The 13,088-nt window shown below is 39.0% G+C and overlaps 1 protein-coding gene across 3 annotated transcripts in view; it reads right to left on the reverse strand.

Annotated features, from left to right (window-relative positions):
• The window catches only part of hmgxb3 (HMG box domain containing 3), a 19,600-nt gene that overhangs the window by 3,720 nt on the left and 2,792 nt on the right, over window positions 1-13,088 (reverse strand). For 2 of the 3 annotated variants that reach the window (XM_014008190.1, XM_014008198.1), the window contains 17 exons: window positions 12,299-12,403; window positions 10,354-10,488; window positions 10,117-10,221; window positions 9,765-9,899; window positions 9,451-9,686; window positions 9,225-9,340; window positions 9,044-9,124; window positions 6,744-6,826; window positions 6,568-6,657; window positions 6,330-6,470; window positions 5,883-6,190; window positions 5,648-5,775; window positions 3,325-3,641; window positions 3,010-3,232; window positions 2,652-2,785; window positions 1,275-1,394; window positions 909-1,118 (listed from right to left, as the gene is read on the reverse strand). In XM_014008190.1, the coding sequence (XP_013863644.1) occupies window positions 909-1,118; window positions 1,275-1,394; window positions 2,652-2,785; window positions 3,010-3,232; window positions 3,325-3,641; window positions 5,648-5,775; window positions 5,883-6,190; window positions 6,330-6,470; window positions 6,568-6,657; window positions 6,744-6,826; window positions 9,044-9,124; window positions 9,225-9,340; window positions 9,451-9,686; window positions 9,765-9,899; window positions 10,117-10,221; window positions 10,354-10,488; window positions 12,299-12,403 (2,667 nt within the window). The remainder of the gene's footprint in view (window positions 1-908; window positions 1,119-1,274; window positions 1,395-2,651; window positions 2,786-3,009; window positions 3,233-3,324; window positions 3,642-5,647; window positions 5,776-5,882; window positions 6,191-6,329; window positions 6,471-6,567; window positions 6,658-6,743; window positions 6,827-9,043; window positions 9,125-9,224; window positions 9,341-9,450; window positions 9,687-9,764; window positions 9,900-10,116; window positions 10,222-10,353; window positions 10,489-12,298; window positions 12,404-13,088) is intronic. The other variant, XM_014008207.1, reaches the window with a different exon arrangement.

Here is a 13,088-nt window from a genome sequence, read left to right on the forward strand (position 1 = left end):
GTGTGAGGGGTTGTGTTGCCCATTTATACTAGATTTTATTTTTTGTAAAAAAAATTGTTTTTATTCTAGATTTCAAGTTTGGTTTTAGGCATTTTATTGTTTTTTTTTATTCCTTGTTATTACTTTGTTCTTTATTACCTGCTTTTATTTTTTCTGTGCTTTTTAATTCTTATTTTAATTGTGATTGAGTTTGTTTTTGTATGAGCTGTGCTGGAATGTTGATTCTGTACAGCACTTTGGTCTACTATGGTGCAAAAAGTGTTTTACAAATAAAGTTGGATTGGATACTTTCAGCTGTGAATGGCTCCAATAAGCATTTATTGACAGATGACTAATCGCATCAAACTGAGGATTAAAAAAAGGTGATTTGTGGAGAAATAGGCAGAAATAGTGCATTAACTGCATTATGTCAAAATATTACARATAAATGCCTTATCTATGGGTCATTTAAAATAAATAACTGAAATATAATCTTAAAATAATTTTTTGAAGCCCTATCTTGAGCACTAGCCACAAAAAACATGACTTTGAACAGAAAAACCTTAAAGTTTGTCATTATCCCCATGAGCTAGCAAAGCTGTTTTTCTTTCTAACTAAGTGTGTTTTGTTGTTTTCTTCGGGGGAGGGGTGCTCTGTGGGGCAGGAGCTTGGCTGCAGACTGAGCTCCAGGGTGGAGCTTTGTACCAGCAAGTGTTTATGCAGCTCCACATGGCCACAGGAGATTCAAGGAACACTCTGGGTATATTTTTAATAAAGACATAACAATATAACATGATATACAACTCAAAAACGTCAATTCCAAATATTGCTTGATGTTTCCTCTTTAAAATGACGTCAAAAATTCCTCATTAGAACAACTTATTTGACCAAATTTGACTTAATCCTCAGTTTGATGATGAGTCACCCACCTCTGGCTTTTCGAAGGGGTCAGAGAAGCAGCCTTGGTTCCTGCCCCACATCTGGGTTGCCAGTTCTGGATACTGCAGGTCAGTGCAAAGAGCCACCTGCTGGGGGCTGTCACAGACGTAGACTGGAGGCCAGTAACGAGAGGAGAGCAGCAGATCAACATGGTCCCGAGCCGTCTCTCCTCTCACTAAATACTTGGAGGAACACACCACCTGGAGACAGGTATACAGGAGAAGAGAGAATCAAACACACAGAAGACATCTGGATTTCAGTTCTGATAACCAGCATTCTGCAGTGACTGGTGCTCTGAACACATTTATAACACATAAACTCAAAGTAAAAGTTACTGAGCAGGCTGCTGTGTTCACCTGGTGGGGACAGACTTTGGACAGCTTGCCAGCAGTGAGGTTTGCTGGGGGGTGTGGGGCTGTCGAGAGACCACTACGGACATGAGTGTAGAAGTCGATCAGAGAAGCCAGCAGCTCATTCTAACAGGAGACACAGAGAAAGATTTCAAACATAGTAACTTAAAATTTAAAAAAACAGAACAAGAAAAGAGAAAATGAGCAATAATTTGTAGTCATAGCTGAGAAAATCAATTTTTTAAATCGACGCTAACATGCAGAGCAGCCCATTGATTATAAAACTGTTGTGGCCAAAGGTTTTGAGAATGGCACYAATTTTGATTTTTACAAGTTTACTGTCTCAGTTTTTATGGTGGAAATTTGAATTAATTCTAGGCTGAGCAGTGTAATTAGATAAATTACAATAAATTGCAGTCATTCACTGCCATGAAAATGACTTTATTACAAAAATTAKTGCAATCCGTTCTCAAAGCTTTTGGCCACAACTGTACTCTTTGGGAAAACTTGCTTTGAACTCAATGCTGTTATATTAAATATTTATACTTATGTATATTTTTTTAATAATACTAACATTTCATCACGATTATATATTAAATTTCTCACTAACTTCAGCTGTCATATTAAAGTATTGGTTGTTTTCTGCTGACTTTTGAAAGCGCCACACATTTTATAGCCTTTTCTTAGGTGAATAATGATGTATTTTATGAACTGTTGTGTGACTATTTGTGATTAATTGATTATTTTGTATACAGACTGGTCTGGGTAGCTATAGATAATGGTTACACAGGGCAGGAGGTACTAATAGATAAGATACATGCCTGAACACACCTTCAACACTTAATTGAACTATTGGTTTATCATTAGAACAGGAAAAAGTMTATGAGAACCTGACTTTCAGCCGTAGGCTGGCCATTTATGATGACACAATAAAAATAGGCGGAGTCAGGTCCTGAGGATGGTGTTATAATGAAGAGACTTCCTGAACTGAGGGGCTGAACGCAGAACTGAGAATAAAATGCCTTTAGACCGAGTGCTCTGTGTGGTGTTGTATGAACTCTTTTCACATTGTTGTTGTTGTTTATTTATTTAAGAAGGGACAGTGCATATTACAGAAAATGCCAGAATTAGCCATGGAGGCTAGTTTTCATCTGTAGTTCTCTAGTTTACATTCAAACATTATATTGATGTATTTTCTATCTGGTACAAACACGTAATAAGGTAAACAAACACGTTAATCTTTTTCTTTCAAATGAATGAATGATACTTTCCTGATCCCATGGGATCAAGGGAAAGGGAAGGGAAATTACAGAAGCTAAAATGTTGAGATCGTCTRGTATAATTGCACACTTCCTTTCACCCCTCGCACACATAAATACACACCTTGGTAGAGCCTTCAGTGATGCTTATGCCACAGCGGTTGAGTAGTTTTCTCAGCTCTTCCTCAGTCAGCTCTTCAGTTCTGTCTAATATCAGCTGGTTGTCATGAATCAGACGAACCAAAACTGACGGATCTCCTGAAACACACAATAAAATTATTTTTTTAATGGTGCCACAGAAACTACAAACCACTTTATTTAGGTGTATTAACTGTTATGTGTATTATTAACTCATAAGGAATAAAAAATAAAAAAAAATATTACCTGTGTACATATTTTAAAGGTTTCTAAACTTGCATCAGTCGGGTTTGAATCAGACAAAGACGAGATGAAGTTTAAAGTGTTTTCTAAGATTCCTGTACCTGATGGTTGTTGGATGTGTGGCAGAACCTTGTCCTTCTCTGTYTTCAGAACTGTGGGACTCCTCATCAAAGGAGGTGCAAAAGGAGCGATGATGGAAGCGTCGACTCGTGTTATGGGGATGTCTGTGGGGAAAACCGCCTGCTCGATAGCTTCGCTTTCCATAGTCAGCCAGAAGTCATCGACATGTACCTCATCTGAGTCTGAGCACTCGGGCCAGGTAAACTGCAGAGACACATCAGTCGGTCTCAAATCTGCTAAACAATCACTTGAAGGTCAGTTTTTACACAACTTTAATGTTCTCAACATTTTGTCACCTCCACATTCTTCAGCTCCAGGACGTTGTTCGTGTACCTCAGTGCGATCTCGAGTTTCGGAGCAATGCCACAGATGCCGCAGATCATATCGTTATAATCTCGTACTGTCAGACACTCAAAGGCCCAGTAGCCACTCAGGAGAAGCTCCTGGATCTGACTTGACTCTTCAGGACTTAAAGTATGGATCGGATGACTCGGGATGTGATCAAAAACAGAGGCCACAGCTTGAGAGGGGGATTGGCCCAGTTTGATGTTGGCCCTGATCTTCAAGAACAAGTCGATGCTGACCAGCAATCTGTTCCCAATGTTGAACAAACCTGAAGGAACAACAATTACACCAATTCAATTTACTGACCTTAATGTTAGAACTTTTTTATCCTACCAGACCAAGACGCAAAATTAATCATGAAACTTTCAACCTTTTTAACTATCCATCGCAACATTTTTTAAATAATAGAATGAGGGTGTATTCACACCTGACACATTTGGTCCGCTTTAAACGGACCAGAGTTCGTTCCCCTCGTTGGTCRGGACCTTTTATGCAGGTGTGAATATACTCATGTGAACCCTGGTGTGGATCAAATCACTGGACCGAGACCCGTTTTTGGGGTGGTCTCCGTCTGCTTCCAAACAAACTCTGGTGCAGTTTGCTTCTGGTGTGAATACAGACCAGCTTTGAACCAAACCAACTACAGGAAATGTGCCTTTTCGGACTTCAAAAAGGCACCGTAGCTAAGCAACATTAGCCCTTCAGTGTTGCTAATACTAATGCTACGCTACAAACAATGAGCCGTTGTGGATCAGAGAACGCAGAGCATCTCGTCTCCTTTAGGTTGTGGTACGCATTTGACAACTCTGCCCCAAAATTATAAGTATATCATCGCAAAACCGCCACTGAATGAGCTTTTGATATTTTGGCATTTGGATATTCTTAATGGTCAGTTGTATCAACATCATCTTTATTTTCCAGTCTGTGCTCTGTCCTGCCCCCAGCATTTCTGTCCAACGAGTGCAATAACCTTCACCTATGTGGCTTTGTTTATAAATTGAAATCCACTTGCAAAAAGCACAATGTGAATGCAAACCACACCAAAGGAAAAAAAAATAAAGTCCGCTATTTGGTCTGGACCAAACAAGCAGACCAAAGGATTTTCCTGGTGTGAATAAACCCTAAAATACCTCTGAGTACCTCCACTTAAATAATGCAAAATCAGTTTAAAACTAAAGAACCAAGTGAACTTTTATTCTGAAGCTGAAGACGTTTTGCTTCTCATGAAGCTTAAAATGCCACAGAACTCCAGACAATTTGAACTGAGAAAGAAAAACATCTTCAGCTTCAAAATAAAAGTCCAGTTGTTGTTGTTTTTTTTAAACTTTTTTCGTGACCTGAATCCACTTCACTTAAATAAGTGATTAGATGACAGGTGACTGGATAATATTAAATGGGATCGATTGTATTTTAATATAATCTTCTTGGGCAAATAAAAAAACAAAATAAAGTCAAACAAGAACAAATACTTTACCTTGAGAATATTTGTGGCAAATTTGAAAAAAATGTGTTAATTTAAATCTGTAATATTTGATTCACAAAAATGGGACAAATAAAGATGTTTGTGTGGATAAACAGGAAGTCCAAAAATATAACGCTTAGACGCATCTGCTGTCTAAAGAGAAACTTCCTCATTAGGATAAGCTTGTGGCCGAGGATTGCATAAACATATGAGGAAGAAAATTGCGTTTATTTGTTTTTACCATAAATAAAAAGCAAGAATTAAAGCTTTAATTAAAATCAACTTTATGGTTTTTAAAAGGCCCAGCATTAATTTTGCACCAAAATGTGTCTTAGCAAAATATTTACCTTTCAGACTAAAGATTTTTATCTTAACAGCGTGATAAACCAGGTTAATGATGTTGCAGGTGTTTATAAATAAATCTAAATAATGAAAATAATGAAATTCTATTTATTAAATGCAGCAACCGTGTCCAATCCTGGTCCTTGTGGACCACTGTCCTGCATGTCTTAGAGGTGGCTCTGCTCCAACACCCCTGATTTGAGTGAATGAGTGATTAACACACTTCTTCTGCAGAACTTGAAGAGGTAATTCAACCACTGAATCAAATGTGTTGGAGGATCATGATGTCTGATATATATACAATGTAATTTATTGCTTTAGCGCCCTCTTTTGGTTAATCAGAAAAACATTAAAAGCAGCTAAGAAAATGTGGAAGWGGTCCTCACTAAACAGCACAGAATTATTATTATTAAAACAAAGACTATCTGCTTGAATTACGCTAGTTGCCTTGTTTAAGTGTTTCCGTTTACCTGGATGCAGGTCAGTGAAGCTGTGCAGAGCCAAACACTGAACATTGAGACACACTTTGAGTTGAAGCGTCGCCGTCTGCATCAGAGTCTCAGTGAGCAGCCAGCAGGCCTCCTGTCCTGCAACAGAACTGAACACACAAACATGACGAGTCAGACACAAAACGCAAATGAGTAATGTACATTACGCCAAAATGAGCTGAAAAGTCCACCGTTAAGACTCGACAAGTCTTCTCACCTCTGCTCCCCTTTGAACAGAGGGTAGTTACACAGGCCGCAGTGAGTAGCTGCTGACTCGTAGCAGCGAGGCCACCCCGACTCCACCAGCGTCTCCGTCTCTCCGCCGTGCTCTTCCTCCTGCTCGCTCGTTTGGACGTAGATGATTCTGAGGCTGTTGAGCTCCTGGATGAGGCTCAGCGTTTCCTGCATCTCCGCCTCACTCTCGGGTATCTGCAGGGAAATGCGAAGTAGCTGCACGGTGCTTTGGCGCTGGATCTCCCTCTGAGCCAGACTCATGTCTTGATTTGGATCCAGCAGAGTCTCAGACTGAGAGAGASGAAAATAAAGCCAAACAAGAACAGCTTTATGCATAGAAATCAATGATTTATTATTGTTTGTTTGCATTTAAATATAGAAAAAGCAATTTATATTTWGAGCTCAAATAAAGGAATATGGTTTCTCTTACTTTTGTAGCTTTGGTATTCTTTTGGGTCAGCTCGTTGCCACACTTTGGACACACTGCTGGTTTGTGTCTGTTCTTATAAACATAGTCACAAGTCGGGTTCTTGCAGCGACCTCTGCCTCGTCCAGTGGACAGTCCCAAATCCTAATACGAGACATAAATTCAAATTGTGCCATAAAAACAAGTGATATGCAGAAACTAAAATGATATTTTAGGACAGATGTATTGTTTGTATACTGACAAAACTGGAAGCTGCTTGTTGCTTGAAAGGTATGACTGACACGGCATTGACTCCATCTGTGGCTGAAGACACGTGCCGGCCTGGAGAGTCCTACAGAGACATTCAGCAAGTAAATGATTGGACTTAATCACTGATTGGTGTCTGTTTTTTTTAATCATTTGTGAGCATGTGTTAACCTGGCCGGCTGTGGTTGTGGGGACCTTCTGACCAAGCTGCTTTAAAGTGCTGGGTTTGAGACCAGAGAAACTTTCTCGAGCCGCTGCAGGAAAACAATCTCATCAGGCTGAGCAAAGACTTCAGAATGTGCATTTAGACATAGTGGCTGTGTCTCAGTCCAGGGGTTGCAGCACACAGTTTGTCGGCTGCTTACATCACTGTGCCACACTGAGGGCGTCTACTCATGTGGCCGAAAAAACGTCAAAAACGTAGTCTGCATCCTACACAACCGACGATATCCCAGGATTCAAACAGAAAAACGAACAGAGCAGAGATTGCTTTTTTATGGCAGAGTTTGCCGAAGAATTTGTTTATAAATGTAAGTTTAGCAACATAGCTGATGAAATTTATGCTGAAATGAGTTGTGAAATAAAATGCAATTACAAGCACTGATACTGGAGCTAAACCCAAATTATTAATGTTTATTCATTTACATAAAACATTCTTTTAAAGGGCCAGTATTATGGGTTTCTCAGGCATCTAGTTCAATTCTATACCAAAATAAAGTAACTAAGTCACCTTCAGTTATGAAAATGCTGTCAATTTGTATAAATCCAAAATTAATTTGACTTCACACCATAGCCATTTCTATTTTTTTTTTATTAAGCTCTGTCTCTTTAAGAACCTCCAACTGATTCTGTCATTACCATTTCTGCACTTCATCACAACAAAACTTCATGGTGTTTACAACCGGTCTTAGGAGTGTTGTATTTTGTTGTAACAATAATAAAAAATAGCTGCAACATTATACAATATCTGTTTTGGGAAATAGCAACTCAAGATGCAGTTAAACCTTACTTGAATGATACCATGTCGGTCCCAGAAAGTATGCTTTCAGAAGAACTGGAGCGAGTACAGAGGCAACATTTGGTAAAATATCTATCTCCCAGTCATGCTCACTAACACACCTGTCAATGTTAAGCTCATTTATTTATTATTAAAATGTGGTGTAAGCCAACTAAAGAACACAGATCATAATATAAGTTATGAATGCTAACTGTAGAACACAGATCGACCAAACAACCGAACAAAACAATGTGTTATTTTCAGCTTACCTGGGCAGATGACAATGGTGTTTGCGTACTTCTAATTATTGGAATTGCATCGTCTTTTAGTGATAATCTTGTTATTAGTCCACTGTTAAATCAGGGTATCTGCAGGTTTTAGCAAGTCAAATTAAAGACTTTTTAAGACCTTTTTAATACCACCCTTGAATGAAATTTAAGACCGAAAATATAAGTGATGGTTCTGCACAGACGGCCGGGGCTGACYGAGAACTTTAATCGCTTCTGCCCAACAAAATTTAAGATCTTTGAGTAACAAATTTAAGACCAACTTGCACATTTTTAGCAAATGTAAGACTTTTTAAAGGTCTTAATTTTAGATATGTAAATTTAAAACTTTTAAAGACTTTTTAAGGACCCGTGGACACCCTGTAAATTCTCTTTTGATGAGAAAGCCATCTTCCGTAAGGTGGCTCGCACAAATGTAACTTTTTTTTTCCCATTGGAGGATAACAAAATTGGAGTCCAACCATTTTTGTAAGAACCGTTTCATCCATTGGAAACTTAAAAAGAGGGTGGTCTCATTGCCATCTGAAAATACATTTCCTCAAAGGCATATTTTAATCAAAAAGGACTGGACTGAGAAATAGGATTACGAGCTCAGCAGACGTGCGGTTTCACCTGTTGTTTGCTAGTTGTTGCGGCTGATTACCTGCAGGAGTCGCAGGGAGGCGTGCTCTGTGATGAGGAAGCTCAGCTTGGAGACACAGCCCAGAGAAGCTTCACCTAAAAGGCAGTTCTAGGCCCAACCAGCAGTTTTTGTTCTCCTGAATGACTGCTACAGGACATAACAGGATTTCACAAACATGCATGAATGAGTCAAAGCAAGACTCTGTGTATGTTTTTGATGAGAGAATGAACATTATATATGATATAAAGCTCAAAAAAGTTGATTTCACATGATATTGCCCCTTTTATACTGAATTTTGTGAACTTAAACCATGAAAATACAAATGATTGTCACACAAACATTTGTCATCTGTACAACAGACCGTCTCATTTCACTGCTGTTTATGCAGCTGACACTGGCGGCCTACGGCCCACATGGGCTGCAACCCCTGATTTGAGACACAGTTAATATTCCTCACAGGCCAAGAAAACCCACCTATAACAGAACATGACTAGTACAAAAGTCACATCAAAAAGTGAATGATTCATTTGGTACAATAGGGGAAATAAAATGAAATGCACAATACCAGCAGAAGTCTTAACATTGTTGATGCCTTGAAGTTTTTCTTTGTCTGGTGGAACTGTTATGATCTGGAAAAAAGCACCACCTAAAAGAAAGACCACCAGGAATTATACTGGCACCCAAAGAAACGGCTTGTTTCGATATTAGCAACGATCGTTTTGTGTGAGCTGAATGTTTAATTATACCTGTACTGTGTAGGGCAGGAAGGATGGGTCTAACAGGCCTCTTCTGCAGAACAGCTGTGCTCCTGATCCTGCTCTGACTGTGAGTCACGGCACGTTTAGGTTTATCTTTCACTTGTCTGATTAATGACACAGAAAAAAATGAGTTGATGATTTCTCAATTTCCAAAAAGTCTTATGATTTTATATGCTGTCTTTAAAAATATATAAAATTGTGAACCTAAGCTTACTTTGTGTGACGATGCGTCGTGCTGCTGCCCACTAGTGGCGTTCCAGCTGCATGCAGCTTCTTAACGCTCCACTGCACTCTCCCGTCCCGTTTGATCCCACCCGTGTTTGCTTTACGAACATCAGCGTTTGTCTTCTGAGCAGGCGAGGCTGTGATCTGAGGGGCTTCAGCGCGCTCAGCGCCAGCATCCCGTGGCAGCGGCTTGGAGGCCGTCACTTTTCCATGAGCCTTCTGTGCCTGACGCAACGGATAAACACAACTAAATGGAGCCGTGCATAGGACTGTCTGTCAGTCCAGGGATTATTTGACACTTACAGATGGGTTCCATTTTCCACCCAGGTTTTTCCCACATTCAGGACATGTAGATGGTTTGTGACGGGTGACATACATGAATGAACAACCAGGACTTAGACACCTCCCTCGACCTCTCCTTGTATACGTCTTCAAAGACTGCAAATTAAAAAAGGAAAGAAAAAAATACCTTTGTTTATTTCTTCTAGTCTAGATTTTCTATGCTGCTCTGTCAACAGCCCAAACAGCTGTAAAATGACAATGCGTTTATTTAACAATTGTGTTTTCTGTGTTGTCCTTGTAAAAAAAAATTAATTAAACCAAACTGTTGATTTTAAAATTGTATTTCAGCAAAACAAGTTAAATAGATGTTTACCATTTTATATGTCGGTTTGGCAGTTTCTGATTTGATTCCTACAGAGATCATCATCATTGGGTGCAAAGATCCAACTCCTGCTACAGACTGAGGCTTCAGGAAGTTCTGGATTAAGGGAGAAATGATTAAAAGACTGTTTAGGAATTAAACTGGTGAGCTACAATCATTAAATAGCCAATTTAATAAATAAGAATCATTGTTTTCTCTGGTGAAAGGCTGCAGACTGGGAAGTTTTACCGCTGTGGGTAGGATGGTTACCACCTGCGTAGCTTCCCCTTGCATCTGCGGCACCACAGTCCTGTTGGAACTCTTGGGAAGTTTTGCCTCGTTTTGTTTCAGCGTCATACCGTTCCCAGTGAAGTCAGCAGAGACCTGTGAGACGTTTGCAGAGGTCATGTTGTTGGATAAGGAAGGGGCTGAAATCGTGTTTCACTGTGGTATAGTGCTGGGCGGTATTCAGTGGTGGGCACCAGTCCGCTAAAGCACAAATCCGCTAATTGTGGACCTAAGTATTTCATTAGCGCTTTAGCGGTCTTGCTAATTTTTTTAATTCATAAGCGGATTTGCACTTTCTAGAATTAAAATGCAGTACCGCTAATAACTAATTATCTACCAGTCATCATTATCTTGAACAGCGGAAGGTATGGCTGTCAATGAATCACGACACGTGATCTGTCCAACAGCACCCTCCAGATAAGCACACTTATTGAGAAGGTATACATCTTTGCTGACTGTTGCTTTGGGTCAGGGTTCTCATTTCCCACAATGCTTTGTGTCTGCTTATGTAGCAGGAAGGCYATGTTTAGAACTCCCTTTCCCAGCAAAAACAGTTAACGTTTGTAATCCATACTAAAATTTTGTATGTATTGATTTATTTTACTTTACAATCGAAGCTCCTTTTTAAAAATAAAAAATAAAGTTTAAACGCTGCAGCTCAATACTTGACGTAATTGGTCGAAGCAACGAGGTTAGACAGACATCTAGTGGTCAACTGGAACAACTACATGGAAAACTTTCGTTTCCAGTCACAAATTAAATCCGTCATGTACCCAGAATGCATTGCTTCAGTTTTCCAATAAACAGTTTTAAAATCACTTTATTGATGCTTCTTTAATGAAAAATCTACAACAAACAAAAGAAAAAGACAAAGAAGCAGCCGAACTAGCAATCCTCAACAACTTTTTAATTTTTACACCAGGAGCCAAAGGTCTGTTTCAGGACATCACATCCCCATCAAACGGCGCTTGTAGGATTAAGCTGTACAAGTGTTCATAACCCACTAGTTGACAGTGTTGTATATATGTTGTACATGAGTTGTTGTCAGCTAGTAAGTGTTAAAATTGAACTTGTGCTTTAAAATTAGCTTCTGCTAATATTTCTATGGCATAAGCGTTTTTGAAGTTGCGGACRTAAATATTTTCATAAGCACTTTATAAATTGCGGAGCTAATTTTTGGCTTAGCGCTGCCCACCACTGACAGTATTTTAAACAAGTATACTGGTGTCACTGTATTTTCTTTTCATTACAACTCAGTTTAGAATAAAATATACAAACACAGCTTATTGATTGGCAAACCACCGTCAGCTGAAGTTACTTTCTTTCTGCAACACAGAAATTATTCRTTGACTTTTTCTTGTACTGTACCTCTGTCTATCACTGTTTCCCTCTACATGTCTTTTCTTATTTACCTGGTTGTAGACAGTAGTCGTGCATTTTGGTAAGGCTTTGAAGGAGGAGGATTGAGCAAAAACCATTATCGTTTTATGTTATTAAACATTATTGTTTTATGTTATTAAAGCATAATGGGACGACTCAGCCTCTGTGCACTCGTCAACAAAACACCAGCACAAAACTACTTCCCCCGGGCTTTTCACAATAGAAGCACATRATCGTCTCCATGTTAACGTTGCGCAATAAATCTATCTGTGCACGTCACTGAAGAGTTGTTTACTCATCAGCGATGGTGAAAACAGGAGAGTGTTTATTTTTATGTAAGTCAATATGTCAGTATTCAGAAAATTCCTATCATTACAAAATAAAAAGTGGTTTTCGGTARGAACCGGTGCTCTGAAAGCTGCACCTCAGCAGCCAACCCAGCCGACGTGAGATAAGACACTTTGGCAAGGAAGACTGAATGCAGGCCTCCTTCACCTGAAAAGTCCAGAGATCCTATAATGCTCACCTCTGGCTGATGACTCGACACACTGCCTTTAGGCAAGAGAACGCAGTTGGCTCTGGGCAGGATTTTGCGGAAGCCTGGCAGCTGTTTGGAGGGACTGAGAGACGACTAGGAGAAACAGAGTGAGGAACAAATGTTTATAGTTTCCCGCTAGACAACGATCAATAAAACAAGTAATGTAAAGTTCTTATGTCTCTGCTGTGAGCCAATCCATTGTCGAGACATCCATTTAAATATTAGCTAAATGATATATTATAACTTAAAATGACATTCACTGATTTGCCAACATGAGTAATCAGAAATGCATCAATATAAAGCAGCCAGACTCTGCTGCAGAAAATGACCCTGATTTATTACCTCAGTAAAGAAAATGACATCAGTTCCTACTTTCAATTATCATCAKACAACCTTGCGCACACATGTAAATATTAATAGTTAAATGTAAAATCATCCAGCAGAATAAGTTCAAGAATGGGGCAATTAAAACCAGGTATAAAAATAAATTTACCTGCCAAAATACTTGAAGATATTTGCAATTTTAACAACAAATAACYACATGCTGTAAAATGACTTTAGCCTGCTATGTTTTTACATTACTGGAGGCTCAGTCAGCATCATAATAYAAAAATAATTGCTGGAAAATGTTGATTTGGAAATGTTGTATAATACATTCAACACAACACATTCAACAGGACTTCACAACTGATCAGATCAACTTTGTCAACTTATAAAAATAAACGGTGGTTGGTTTGGGGGGATATTGGCAATAAAACTAATCACAATTAATTGTGGC

Source organism: Austrofundulus limnaeus, unplaced genomic scaffold (genome assembly GCF_001266775.1).
Source record: "Austrofundulus limnaeus strain Quisiro unplaced genomic scaffold, Austrofundulus_limnaeus-1.0 Scaffold1, whole genome shotgun sequence".
NCBI classification, from domain to species: Eukaryota; Metazoa; Chordata; class Actinopteri; order Cyprinodontiformes; family Rivulidae; genus Austrofundulus; species Austrofundulus limnaeus.